General features: G+C 45.7%; 1 protein-coding gene across 1 annotated transcript; it reads left to right on the top strand.

The window, feature by feature from the left end:
- Nucleotides 1-152: 152 nt before the first annotated feature.
- Nucleotides 153-557, top strand: LOC124278669. The gene has a single exon (XM_046714441.1). It carries the CDS (start codon nucleotides 153-155, stop codon nucleotides 555-557), a length of 405 nt encoding a protein of 134 aa, XP_046570397.1.
- The last annotated feature ends 14808 nt before the right edge of the window (nucleotides 558-15365 follow it).

Below are 15365 nucleotides of genomic sequence, written 5' to 3'. Positions count from 1 at the left end.
GACTATACAGACCAACATCGACCAGAGAGCATGACTACAGACCAACACAGATCAGAGAACATGACTATAGACCAATACAAGATCAGAGATCGCATGATAGACCAGCAGCATCGACAAGATATCATGACTATAGACCAACACAGATCGAGATCATGACTATAGACCAACATGGACCAGAGATCATGACTATAGACCAACCTCGACCAGAGATCATGACTATAGACCAACATGGACCAGAGATCATGACTACAGATCAACACAGATCAGAGATCATGACTATAGACCAACCTCGACCAGAGATCATGACTGCAGGCCGACACAGATCAGAGATCATGACTACAGACCAACATCGACCAGAGATCACGACTACAGACCAACACAGATCAGAGAGTACGACTACAGACCAACATCGACCAGAGAGTACGACTACAGACCAACACAGATCAGATAGCATGACTATAGACCAACCTCGACCACAGATCACAACTATAGACCATCATAGATCAGAAATCATGACTATAGACCGACACAGATCAGAGATCATAACTATAATATAGAGCAACATCGACCAGAGAGCATAACTACAGACCAACATCGACCAGAGAGCATGACTACAGACCAACACAGATCAGAGAACATGACTATAGACCAACACAGATCAGATATCATGACTATAGACCAACATCGACAAGAGAGCATGACTATAGACCAACATCGACCAGAGAGCCTGACTATAGACCAACATCGACCAGAGAGCATGACTACAGACCAACACAGATCAGAGATCATGACTATAGACCAACACAGATCAGATATCATGACTATAGACCAACATCGACCAGAGAGCATAACTACAGACCAACACAGATCAGATAGCATGACTATAGACCAACATCGACCGCAGATCATGACTATAGACAGACACAGATCAGAGATCATGACTATACACCAACATCGACCAGAGAGCATGACTACAGACCAACACAGATCAGAGATCATGACTATAGACCATCATCGACCAGAGAGCATGACTATAGATCAACACCTACCAGAGACCATTACTATAGACCAACCTCGACCACAGATCATGACTATAGACCAACACAGATCAGAGATCATGACTATAGACCAACATCGACCAGAGAGCATGACTACAGACCAACACAGATCAGAGATCATGACTATAGACCAACATCGACCAGAGAGCATGACTATAGATCAACACCTACCAGAGACCATTACTATAGACCAACCTCGACCACAGATCATGACTATAGACAGACACAGATCAGAGATCATGACTATAGACCAACATCGACCAGAGAGAATGACTATAGTTCAACACCTACCAGAGACCATTACTACAGACCAACACAGATCAGAGAGCATGACTATATACCAACACAGATCAGAGAGCATGACTATAGATCAACACCTACCAGAGACCATTACTACAGACCGATCTCGTCCACAGATCTTGATAAGACCGATCCCGACCAGAGACTACAGACCGATACCAGTGAGCAATCATGAAGAGACATACAGTGACCAGAGATCCACCGACAGCGGGCAACAAACATATTAGTCGTGAAATATTGGTTATAAAAATTGTATATTGGAAATTCTGACATTAAATGCTTCCACCATGCGATATCTGAATGCCACTATGGCATTTTAAAGTGTTGATTTGCTGACTCATCAACTCTGGGCTTCAGACATTGTCGTTATGTTCTCAGACACGCTAATGTGAAATGTTGCTTAATGTATACCGTCTCATATTCTGGTTTCCTCGAATCAGGAATGGTTTTAAAGACAGGACGTGTACTTGAAGTACTCAGTTCCCAATATTTGTTATACATAAATGAGCAGATAGATCGCTTACACCACAAAATGTAGTTAATTTGCAATTAACCCGCTCATCCCTAAACAGTGTAACGTACAGGCAATTGAATTTTATGTCCACTTACTTTCGCCAAACCGATCTCGTTAACGTACTGGTTTCCGACTCTCTTTGCGCTGGGATATCTACTGATATTCAGAGACAGCATCTTTATGAGTGAGTGAGTGTTTTACACCACAGTGCACCTTTATCACGACAGCCCGAAAGCTGATGATATCCGCCGGGTGAGGTGCAGCTCGACAATGTATTTAGAAACGACGAGAAAACAGCAGCTGGAGTGAGTATCATCGTTTTTTGAATACATTGTCGATTAGCGCTAGCTGAGTGAATGACGTGTTTCATCCCAGTGTTTCAGTCTGTAACATCTACTCAAATTTCTACTAGCGGGTCCCCCGCCGTGATATTGCTAAAAGCGGTGTAAAATTAAACTCGCTCACTCATTCTATCAAAGCTGACGTCATGTTAATAATGTCTGCTTCACGGAACTACACATTTTCAACATCATTTTTTTACTTAGTATTAAACACAAGAGTGTACTTGTACCCCGTCCCTCATGACTTAATTACTAGAATGAAGTCACTTCAGGAATTTGTAATTACGTATTTCATCAAGTGAATGGTCAACTGCATTTGTGGACAGCCTTACTAGCAGGGGATTTTAAAATTATTCCGTCACAACGACCAGCGATGCCTGTTGACATTTGGCCATACGCACAGTTATCCTGAACTTGCTGATACACGTGGCGCCGACCAGACAGTATTTCATTGTACTCCACAGACTAATTACTATCTTAACGCACACGCGTCTACGGTATGTAGGCAGTATAGATATTGTTCACATGAAAATCCGAATTATTCATCGAAAGCATGAAAATAATAACACGCTTCTCAGTCTGTCCATTCCGGGACGTCTCGAGGATAAACTCCTTTCCCCTCATGTCGTATATGCTATCGATTTAAACGCTCAGTCTCGTCCTGTGGATAACATTCCTCCAAATTAATGACAACATTTAGGAGATCGACATGCGCATTTGTTTTTCGCAAATTGGTTTTATTCAGGATTGACGTTAATCAACGTCAAAACGTCCGAATAATTAATACATACATTGAGAAATCCGTGCGCTTTTGTCTTTCAGGGCCGACTGTCGGTGTAATTATGCTGATTCGACATCTGCAGGGGCGACTGCACCGTGTATTGTGACATTTCAATAACCATGTGTGTGTGTATGCAGGCTGCGTCTTGTCGGCGGGAGTCCTGGTGCCTCGGACGTGTTTACAGAGCTACTGTTATTCCACACACACACGCACACATACACATTTAGTCCGACGGTCAATTTTTAAAAGAATCCCATAATGGTGATCGCTAGACAGGGAAACAATCACCATCTTTAACATCTGTAAATATGACGCATCCCGAGCTCAACCATAGAGCTTCCTTTCGATGTCCGACATGACGCAGGTAACGGAATGGATACGGATGTGGTCAGACCTAATGTCACGGCAAATCTGGGGTCCGAACCCACGACAAGCCGATTCTGGAAACACGAAGGCACGAAACTCTCAACGAAGTGGACATTCTAGCTTGGGTACACCGATTGAATGGATGAATTTGCATTATTCCAGCTATATCATAGCGTATCAGCTTTATGTAGAAGGGAATCCCAAAGTGATGCAGGTCTGAAACAGTTTTTGTGAAACCCGTATGCTGACAAATCTGGAAACATAATCAGGGCGAACCACAGCTTCGAATCCAGGATCATAGGTTTCTGACACAACTAAGGGATACAACTCTGGCGAATTGACGACAGGGCCAACTGTACTTAGAACCTCGCTGTATCTCCAATATAATACGCCCGTGCCAGTCAGTGGAATTGGACCTGCAATATGACTGATTACGGTGAAAAGCCATGTCAGTTTCAAGCAATCGCAGGGCATGCGTCATTGCATAACCAGTCACTAGTTACCATGCCAACCTGCTTCTACGGACCATTTAATTCATTCATAAGTGTGTAGAATGTTAGCGGTTATAAACAATGGCACAAATACTTATGCCACTAAGCTGGTGCCCGCTAGTTCCGCCTTCACTAACTCGGCAGTAATGAATATCACATTGATTCACGGAATGAACCTAAGGCGTTTAATCAAAATCGATATATATGTCACATGGATAATGATATTTATTATTTTCAATCACAGTAGAAGACGAAGTCTTTCGGCTTACAGAATTACTGAATCTATAGACATTTCAAAGAACCTTTGTGTGGAACGACAGTAAACCAGTTGAGACATACCACGTGGATTATATGTCATCAGTGTCATTTATTACAGGGGTAGGGGAGCCAGAGTCTTTGTATGCGCTTCATGTACTGAAAATATATCCCCCGTAATGCTTGTCATATCTATGGATGACCCTTCCGATGTCCTTGTCGTTCCATTACCCGTCTTGGAGGTAAATAATTCAAAAGTTTTTGTTTTTATATCTTATCACAAAAAGTTCATTTTATCAGGACCTTCCCCCACAGTTTGTCCTATTGTTTGGTGACCGTCCTCGATTCCTTCAGATCTTGCTCCTATAACAATTACTGGGTGCCGTTGTACAAAGCGATCTTAGCGCTAAGGTGACCGTAACTCCCATACATTAACATAGACTAAGGTAGCCTTAGCGCTAAGGTTGTTTTGTACAACGGCACCCTGGTCCCCAGCATGAACATGAAATCAATTAGATATATTTTGCTGGCGTAAAGGAAACATCTTTAAATCATTACATCTTTTCAATAGGATAGTGTGTAATATACCCAGATCATAAAGATGCAGTTATGGTTTTACACCTAAAGGATCAAACCTGTTAAATGAACATTTAAAGAACCCTTCTATCCCGCCAAGATGATGGAGAAGCTTCATAAATAACCCTTTTACAACTCACAGCAGGTTGTGGCTTACGATGACGTCAAGCATTCCATTTCTTATTCAGTGCCTAATTAACGTGGAATTTTACAACCTGCTCACCAGTTTCCAACATAAACCAAATATTTCATTTATCAATGTATTACCACGTTTCATTACAGATTCCAGGGAATATTATCGATTTAGCTGTAATAATTAAAAGCAATAGTCGAGTTTGAAGTATTCCTGGTCTCCTGGGGATGAGAAGCTGGGAACTCCAGTAGCCGGGTAGACAAACAGGTTTTCCATGATCAACGTCCGAGTTTGAATCTCCTGCAGACCCTCATCACCTCCTCCAAGCAATACTGTATCCGTCCAGCGGATTCTGGGAGGATATGCCACTAAAGGAAAAACAATGTTGGAAATGTATGGTGGCTCATTCGGGCCATCGCTTTATCGCCCTGAAGAAATCTAGGCGATATCGCGACAAAGCGATAGTACGACACGATATTGCGATATGGCGACACGATATAGCGATATTGCGATATAGCCAAAGACGAAATAGCGATAACATGACACGACATGACGATAACAAGACACGATATAGCGATAACAAGACACGAAATGGCAACAACTCGACACGACATTGCGATAACACGACACGAAATGGCGATAACACGACATGAAATGGCGATAACACGACACGAAATGGCGATAACACGACACGAAATGGCGATAAAAAGAGGCGACATTGCGATATTGCGATAACGCGAAAAGGCGATATTGCGATATGGCTACGCGATATTGCGATACAGCGACATTGCGATATGGCGATATGACGATACAGCGATATGGCGATATGTAGAAAAGCGGGTAAGTTGATTCATTCTCAGGATTCAATAATAAGATAGCGGGAAGTATGTGAGATAAAGATGCACTTGATGCCTGGCATAGATATATAAAGGGATATGTAGTGAATCATATCAACATAAACGACATTGTTATGCAACCTCTCTGGTTAAATCACCAGTTTTGCAACACATATTTGATAATCAATAACTGGTTCAAACAAGGAATTGTTAATATTAAAGACATTTTCAATGACCAAGAGGTACTCTCATTTGCAGAACTTAAAACAAAATTTGATATTAAGGGCACAGTACTTGACATAAATCGTGTCATCGTCAGTATTCCCCCCAAAATGGAAAGAAGTCATTCAAACTGCTGGACACCCAAACATAACAAAGGTATCGATAAGTTCCCCATGGAATGATCTTATCATACCGACTAAAGGATATAGATTAGTTTACGAGTCTCATATCGAAATCCAATTTTCCAAACGTATGCGATAAATGGGAAAGTGAAATAAACGATCATATCGATTGGAAGACCATATTTGTGCAATATAGACTAACCATTAAAGACCCAAAGCTTTTTTGGATTTTCAATACAAATTTATTAATAGACTTATTTATACATTAAAATGAAACTAGTTGATAATGACATATGAATATCGTGTGACGTAAGTGAGAATATTTATCATGTATATATTGAAAGTCCCATCATTAGATTATTCTGGAAAGAATTCACCGGTTTTGTTAATTGTGTCTTGTACAGAACATTCGTACTCTCAGCTCAAGATATACTATTTTGTGCGAATAGCGACCCCTTGCTCAACCATATGATCATACTAGCCAAGCGCCACATTTTTGTCAGGAATATCAAGGGTGTGAAACCAAGTTTGACCACATATAAAGGGTTATTAAAAGATGTGTATGACATTGAGAAATATATTGCCAGAAACAATTTCAATATGAATTTATTTGAGAGAAAATGGATTAAGCTCCAAAATGTTCTGTGATTATGACAATGAAATAGTTCTACTCAAGTGTATCTGCGTTTGTTCCAGTTTTACATATTTATTTCCCAGTGAAATTGAAACAAAGTGACATGCCATTTCTCATTATATATCATTACAAAACTATGTCCACGGATTGTTTCATACAAAGTGTATCCAAGTGAAGTGAATAAAAAAATGTGAAAAAATAGTATGTGAAATAAACGCATCGTAAAACCGCCCATTCTACTGAAATAGCTCAACCAAAAGCACAATGAGAGATGACATATTCCAAACTGTGATACTTGTTCATGTCAAGATCCTGAGAATTCTGTAAGCTATAAGAGTTCATTAGAATAGATTTGGGCTCTTACGGTGCCTGATCGATCTGCCTAATCTTATGGGAAATCGATCTCTGAAGTCAATCTACTTTTAAGAATGGTGGTTGCTTATCAAGAAAGGAAACTATCATTATAAACGAAAAGTTCTAAAATACTTTTCTTCTTCTATCTATAAATAAGTAAACAATACATTGCACACCAAAATAATTTCAGTAGATACAGTGGAAGCTGTATAATCCGACACTGACTGGGACCGGGGGAACATGTCGAATTATACAGCGTATCGGATAATTCACTGTCTCGTTGTTTGAATACTTTTCAAACAGTACCATACATTGTAACTGGCTTCATGAAATTAATGTTTGATAGCTATTTACTCGGTGAATAAAGGGAAAAAACAAAATCAGTATTTACATACACATGTATCATTGGTATTTATTCTCTTCAGTACAATGTACATACCATGCGGACTACCCAATCACAATCATATTCACACTTTCATGAAAAAATCCTCCATTGTAGCCATTGACAGGTTGATTGGCTATTTTAGTCTAATATTGGGAGAGGATGTCGGATTGTACAGCGTGATAGTGTCATTGTTACCAGAATGTGGTGTCGGAATTCTGAAAGTACAGATGTCAGATAATTCAATATTAATATGATGATAATATAGAAGAACGCTGCCGGGGCCCAAAATATATGTCGGAATACACAGATTGTCGGATAATTCAGAGTCCACTGTATAGTAAATCAATCTCAGAGTTTTGACTATTATTGTTGGCAATTTGGCGGGATGTAGGTTTTAGGGGGATATAGATATGTTCGTGTATTCCTGAGTTAAGTCACCCGTGAAGGTCCAGGATAGAGTTGATCTTCAGTAACCCAATCTTGTCTTAAGAGGCGACTAACGGGATCGGGTGGTCAGGCTCGCTGGCTTGGGCGACACATGTCATCGGTTCCCATTTGCGCAGATCGATGCTCATGCTGTTGATCACTGGATTGTCGGGTCCAGACTCGATTATTTACAGACCGCCACCATATAGCTGGAATAGTGCTGAGTGCGCCGTAAAACAAAACTCACTAAGTTAAGTAAAAGTAGTATATCTAAATCTTTACAGTGCAGTTAAAAGCAAAGCCATGTGTAGGCCAGCAGCAAATGGCCGGTTGGCCACGGAAGCTTAATATAATGGATGAGGTACTGTGTACTGTAGGCTGACCATACATGTACTGTACATACGATACAATTGCTGTACTATCATGTAATTGCATATTTGACGCCGAATAAAGTGTTGTGGACCCGCTTAGGAACTTCTGTGTTTGAGGAGACAGATAGCCCAACTAAACAGCCCGGGATACAATGTTACACATGATTGGATTAAAGTATTTGATTTCAAAAGTAGGTTCAATTCATATAGTTTTATCAGATTTGTTGAGGCAAGAGCATTAGGATTTTACTGGAAAGATACATGTACTGTCATCTTTTATATCAGTTCAGACTGCACACACTGCAATTTTGAAATATATACCCCAATGTAGTAGGCGCGTTCGCAGCACATGAACCTGCGACCCACTGCATTTTATAGATTGGGTGAAGCACGTGCTTTACATGTGCATTCTAGTATGATCGACTGTTTGAGCTAAAAGTTTTAAAATTGCCCTTAGTTTCAGGTTGTGCTTAATTAACGGTTATGTGTATATGTATTTACAACACGTATACTCGCTACAGATGTCTAAAGCGTTTAACATGGGCCTTAAAAGACATGTACATCTCAAAACGGCATGACAGTTTACCCAATTCTAGAAAAAGCTGAATAGTACACTTTATTTTAAAAAAGCAGAACCTTATCTTTTACAAAGTAAGAGTAACACTTTCTCGATTTGGCTGTAGCTCATACGATGGTTTTAAAGATAAGACAATGATAAATTTGTACAATAACGAACTTTTACTTCGTGTTGTATGTATTAAGATTGAATATAATCAGCCAAATGACATGCTAGTAATGACAATTTAAAGAAAACCGGTAAATAAGTCAAACATTTTTACATTTAGTGTAATTTTCAACACTTTTGGATGGAACAGTGATTCCATTCGCCGACGTTGTTCCACTGTGCTTTATTTAGTGGTGATATGACACCGAAGTTGCTATAAGAGATCTAGTCTTAAATAATAATAACCACTCCACCTTTTAGTGCTTCGTCGATCATGTGTGTTTCTTTCTGTTTGTATTATTCGGCTGTTGCTGCATTTTGATGATTCAGACGATGAGTTACACAATAGCACCATATTTATGATGGGCATGCATAGAAGATTACTATTGCATAAAATCCATTTGCATACACCGAATATTATCATTACGTGAAATCCCTAAAACGTTTTTGCTTTCTCACTTAAACTAATACGAGACTAATTCAAATACAACATGGACGCATCACACAGATACACATACGTACATACCACATACACACAAACTCATATAAAGATGAATATATCGCTTTATCGCCATATCGCTGTTTCGCCATGTCGCTTAACCATTTCGCATTATCGCAATTTCGCTTTATCGCAGTATCGCTATATCGTCATATCGTTATGTCGCACTATCGCCGTGTCGCCTGTTTATATCGCATTATCGCCGTATCGCTATATCGCAATATCGCTGTTTCGCCATTTCGTGTCGTGTTATCGCCATTTCATGTCGTGTTATCGCCATTTCGTGTCGTGTTATCGCCATTTCGTGTCGTGTTATCGCAATGTCGTGTCTTGCTATCGCCATATCGTGTCTTGCTATCGCCATATCGTGTCGTGTTATCGCTATTTCGTTTTTGGGCTGTATCGCAATATCGCTATATCGTGTCGCCATATCGCAATATCGTGTCGTGCTATCGCTTTGTCGCGATATCGCCTAGATTTTTCAGGGCGATAAAGCGATGGCCCGAATGAGCCACCATAGCTCGTGCTCACCACACTGTGTACAGATCCTATACTGGTGCTCACCACCCTGTGTGCAGCTCCTATACTCGTGCTCACCACCCTGTGTGCAGCTCCTATACTCGTGCTCACCGCCCTGTGTGCAGATGCTATACTGGTGCTCACCATCCTGTGTGCAGATCCTATACTGGTGCTCACCGCCCTGTGTGCAGATCCTATACTGGTGCTCACCGCCCTGTGTGCAGATCCTATACTGGTGCTCACCGCCCTGTGTGCAGATCCTATACTGGTGCTCACCGCCCTGTGTGCAGATCCTATACTGGTGCTCACCACCCTGTGTGCAGATCCTATACTGGTGCTCACCGCCCTGTGTGCAGCTCCTATACTGGTGCTCACCACCCTGTGTGTGCAGATCCTATACTCGTGCTCACCGCCCTGTGTGCAGCTCCTATACTGGTGCTCACCATCCTGTGTGCAGATCCTATACTGGTGCTCACCGCCCTGTGTGCAGATCCTATACTGCATCCTATAGTGGTGCTCACCATCCTGTGTGCAGATCCTATACTCGTGCTCACCGCCCTGTGTGCAGCTCCTATACTGGTGCTCACCATCCTGTGTGCAGATCCTATACTGGTGCTCACCGCCCTGTGTGCAGATCCTATACTGGTGCTCACCACCCTGTGTGCAGATCCTATACTCGTGCTCACCACCCTGTGTGCAGATCCTATACTGGTGCTCACCATCCTGTGTGCAGATCCTATACTCGTGCTCACCACCCTGTGTGCAGGTCCTATACTGGTGCTCACCACCCTGTGTGCAGCTCCTATACTGGTGCTCACCATCCTGTGTGCAGATCCTATACTGGTGCTCACCACCCTGTGTGCAGATCCTATACTGGTGCTCACCATCCTGTGTGCAGATCCTATACTGGTGCTCACCGCCCTGTGTGCAGATCCTATACTGGTGCTCACCATCCTGTGTGCAGCTCCTATACTGGTGCTCACCATCCTGTGTGCAGATCCTATACTGGTGCTCACCATCCTGTGTGCAGATCCTATACTGGTGCTCACCGCCCTGTGTGCAGATCCTATACTGGTGCTCACCATCCTGTGTGCAGATCCTATACTGGTGCTCACCATCCTGTGTGCAGCTCCTATACTGGTGCTCACCGCCCTGTGTGCAGATCCTATACTGGTGCTCACCATCCTGTGTGCAGATCCTATACTGGTGCTCACCGCCCTGTGTGCAGATCCTATACTGGTGCTCACCATCCTGTGTGCAGATCCTATACTGGTGCTCACCGCCCTGTGTGCAGATCCTATACTGGTGCTCACCACCCTGTGTGCAGCCCCTATACTGGTGCTCACCGCCCTGTGTGCAGATCCTATACTGGTGCTCACCGCCCTGTGTGCAGATCCTATACTGGTGCTCACCACCCTGTGTGCAGCTCCTATACTGGTGCTCACCATCCTGTGTGCAGATCCTATACTGGTGCTCACCATCCTGTGTGCAGCTCCTATACTGGTGCTCACCGCCCCTGTGTGCAGATCCTATACTGGTGCTCACCGCCCTGTGTGCAGATCCTATACTGGTGCTCACCGCCCTGTGTGCAGATCCTATACTGATGCTCACCGCCCTGTGTGCAGATCCTATACTGATGCTCACCATCCTGTGTGCAGCTCCTATACTGGTGCTCACCGCCCTGTGTGCAGATCCTATACTGGTGCTCACCGCCCTGTGTGCAGATCCTATACTGGTGCTCACCGCCCCTGTGTGCAGATCCTATACTGATGCTCACCGCCCTGTGTGCAGATCATATACTGGTGCTCACCATCCTGTGTGCAGATCCTATACTGGTGCTCACCGCCCTGTGTGCAAATCCTATACTGGTGCTCACCGCCCTGTGTGCAGATCCTATAATGGTGCTCACCGCCCTGTGTGCAGATCCTATACTGGTGCTCACCATCCTGTGTGCAGATCCTATACTGGTGCTCACCGCCCTGTGTGCAGATCCTATACTGGTGCTCACCACCCTGTGTGCAGATCCTATACTGGTGCTCACCGCCCTGTGTGCAGATCATATACTGGTGCTCACCATCCTGTGTGCAGATCCTATACTGGTGCTCACCGCCCTGTGTGCAGATCCTATACTGGTGCTCACCGCCCTGTGTGCAGATCCTATACTGGTGCTCACCGCCCTGTGTGCAGCTCCTATACTGGTGCTCACCATCCTGTGTGCAGATCCTATACTGGTGCTCACCGCCCTGTGTGCAGATCCTATAATGGTGCTCACCATCCTGTGTGCAGATCCTATACTGGTGCTCACCATCCTGTGTGCAGCTCCTATACTGGTGCTCACCGCCCTTTGTGCAGATCCTATACTGGTGCTCGCCACCCTGTGTGCAGATCCTATACTGGTGCTCACCGCCCTGTGTGCAGATCCTATACTGGTGCTCACCGCCCTGTGTGCAGATCCTATACTGGTGCTCACCGCCCTGTGTGCAGATCCTATACTGGTGCTCACCGCCCTGTGTGCAGATCCTATAATGGTGCTCACCGCCCTGTGTGCAGATCCTATAATGGTGCTCACCATCCTGTGTGCAGATCCTATACTGGTGCTCACCGCCCTGTGTGCAGATCCTATAATGGTGCTCACCGCCCTGTGTGCAGATCCTATAATGGTGCTCACCATCCTGTGTGCAGCTCCTATACTGGTGCTCACCATCCTGTGTGCAGATCCTATACTGGTGCTCACCGCCCTGTGTGCAGATCCTATAATGGTGCTCACCATCCTGTGTGCAGATCCTATACTGGTGCTCACCATCCTGTGTGCAGCTCCTATACTGGTGCTCACCGCCCTGTGTGCAGATCCTATACTGGTGCTCACCGCCCTGTGTGCAGGTCCTATACTGGTGCTCACCGCCCTGTGTGCAGATCCTATACTGGTGCTCACCATCCTGTGTGCAGATCCTATACTGGTGCTCACCGCCCTGTGTGCAGATCCTATACTGGTGCTCACCGCCCTTTGTGCAGATCCTATACTGGTGCTCACCACCCTGTGTGCAGATCCTATACTGGTGCTCACCATCCTGTGTGCAGCTCCTATACTGGTGCTCACCGCCCTGTGTGCAGGTCCTATACTGGTGCTCACCGCCCTGTGTGCAGATCCTATACTGGTGCTCACCATCCTGTGTGCAGCTCCTATACTGGTGCTCACCACCCTGTGTGCAGCTCCTATACTGGTGCTCACCGCCCTGTGTGCAGGTCCTATACTGGTGCTCACCGCCCTGTGTGCAGATCCTATACTGGTGCTCACCGCCCTGTGTGCAGATCCTATACTGGTGCTCACCACCCTGTGTGCAGATCCTATACTGGTGCTCACCATCCTGTGTGCAGCTCCTATACTGGTGCTCACCGCCCTGTGTGCAGCTCCTATACTGGTGCTCACCGCCCTGTGTGCAGATCCTATACTGGTGCTCACCGCCCTGTGTGCAGATCCTATACTGGTGCTCACCATCCTGTGTGCAGATCCTATACTGGTGCTCACCGCCCTGTGTGCAGCTCCTATACTGGTGCTCACCGCCCTGTGTGCAGCTCCTATACTGGTGCTCACCATCCTGTGTGCAGATCCTATACTGGTGCTCACCGCCCTGTGTGCAGATCCTATACTGGTGCTCACCGCCCTGTGTGCAGATCCTATACTGGTGCTCACCATCCTGTGTGCAGCTCCTATACTGGTGCTCACCGCCCTGTGTGCAGGTCCTATACTGGTGCTCACCGCCCTGTGTGCAGATCCTATACTGGTGCTCACCATCCTGTGTGCAGCTCCTATACTGGTGCTCACCATCCTGTGTGCAGATCCTATACTGGTGCTCACCACCCTGTGTGCAGCTCCTATACTGGTGCTCACCGCCCTGTGTGCAGGTCCTATACTGGTGCTCACCGCCCTGTGTGCAGATCCTATACTGGTGCTCACCATCCTGTGTGCAGCTCCTATACTGGTGCTCACCGCCCTGTGTGCAGATCCTATACTGGTGCTCACCGCCCTGTGTGCAGCTCCTATACTGGTGCTCACCGCCCTGTGTGCAGCTCCTATACTGGTGCTCACCATCCTGTGTGCAGATCCTATACTGGTGCTCACCACCCTGTGTGCAGCTCCTATACTGGTGCTCACCGCCCTGTGTGTGCAGGTCCTATACTGGTGCTCACCGCCCTGTGTGCAGATCCTATACTGGTGCTCACCATCCTGTGTGCAGCTCCTATACTGGTGCTCACCGCCCTGTGTGCAGATCCTATACTGGTGCTCACCGCCCTGTGTGCAGATCCTATACTGGTGCTCACCGCCCTGTGTGCAGCTCCTATACTGGTGCTCACCGCCCTGTGTGCAGCTCCTATACTGGTGCTCACCGCCCTGTGTGTGCAGCTCCTATACTGGTGCTCACCATCCTGTGTGCAGATCCTATACTGGTGCTCACCGCCCCTTGTGCAGATCCTATACTGGTGCTCACCGCCCTGTGTGCAGCTCCTATACTGGTGCTCACCGCCCTGTGTGCAGCTCCTATACTGGTGCTCACCGCCCTGTGTGCAGCTCCTATACTGGTGCTCACCATCCTGTGTGCAGATCCTATACTGGTGCTCACCGCCCTGTGTGCAGATCCTATACTGGTGCTCACCACCCTGTGTGCAGCTCCTATACTGGTGCTCACCAGCCCCTGTGTGCAGGTCCTATACTGGTGCTCACCGCCCTGTGTGCAGATCCTATACTGGTGCTCACCATCCTGTGTGCAGCTCCTATACTGGTGCTCACCGCCCCTGTGTGCAGATCCTATACTGGTGCTCACCGCCCTGTGTGCAGCTCCTATACTGGTGCTCACCATCCTGTGTGCAGATCCTATACTCGTGCTCACCACCCTGTGTGCAGATCCTATACTGGTGCTCACCATCCTGTGTGCAGGTCCTATACTGGTGCTCACCACCCTGTGTGCAGCTCCTATACTGGTGCTCACCGCCCTGTGTGCAGGTCCTATACTGGTGCTCACCGCCGCCCTGTGTGCAGATCCTATACTGGTGCTCACCATCCTGTGTGCAGCTCCTATACTGGTGCTCACCGCCCTGTGTGCAGCTCCTATACTGGTGCTCACCGCCCTGTGTGCAGATCCTATACTGGTGCTCACCGCCCTGTGTGCAGCTCCTATACTGGTGCTCACCATCCTGTGTGCAGCTCCTATACTGGTGCTCACCGCCCTGTGTGCAGATCCTATACTGATGCTCACCATCCTGTGTGCAGATCCTATACTGGTGCTCACCATCCTGTGTGCAGATCCTATACTGGTGCTCACCACCCTGTGTGCAGATCCTATACTGGTGCTCACCACCCTGTGTGCAGATCCTATACTGATGCTCACCATCCTGTGTGCAGATCCTATACTGGTGCTCACCATCCTGTGTGCAGATCCTATACTGGTGCTCACCACCCTGT

The sequence above is a fragment of the Haliotis rubra genome, unplaced genomic scaffold, assembly GCF_003918875.1.
Source record: "Haliotis rubra isolate DU_JTF1 unplaced genomic scaffold, ASM391887v1 Scf24, whole genome shotgun sequence".
In the NCBI taxonomy this organism is placed as follows: Eukaryota; Metazoa; Mollusca; class Gastropoda; order Lepetellida; family Haliotidae; genus Haliotis; species Haliotis rubra.
The sequence above is the reverse complement of the archived record's forward strand: the minus strand, read 5'-3'. Positions and strand labels throughout refer to the sequence as shown.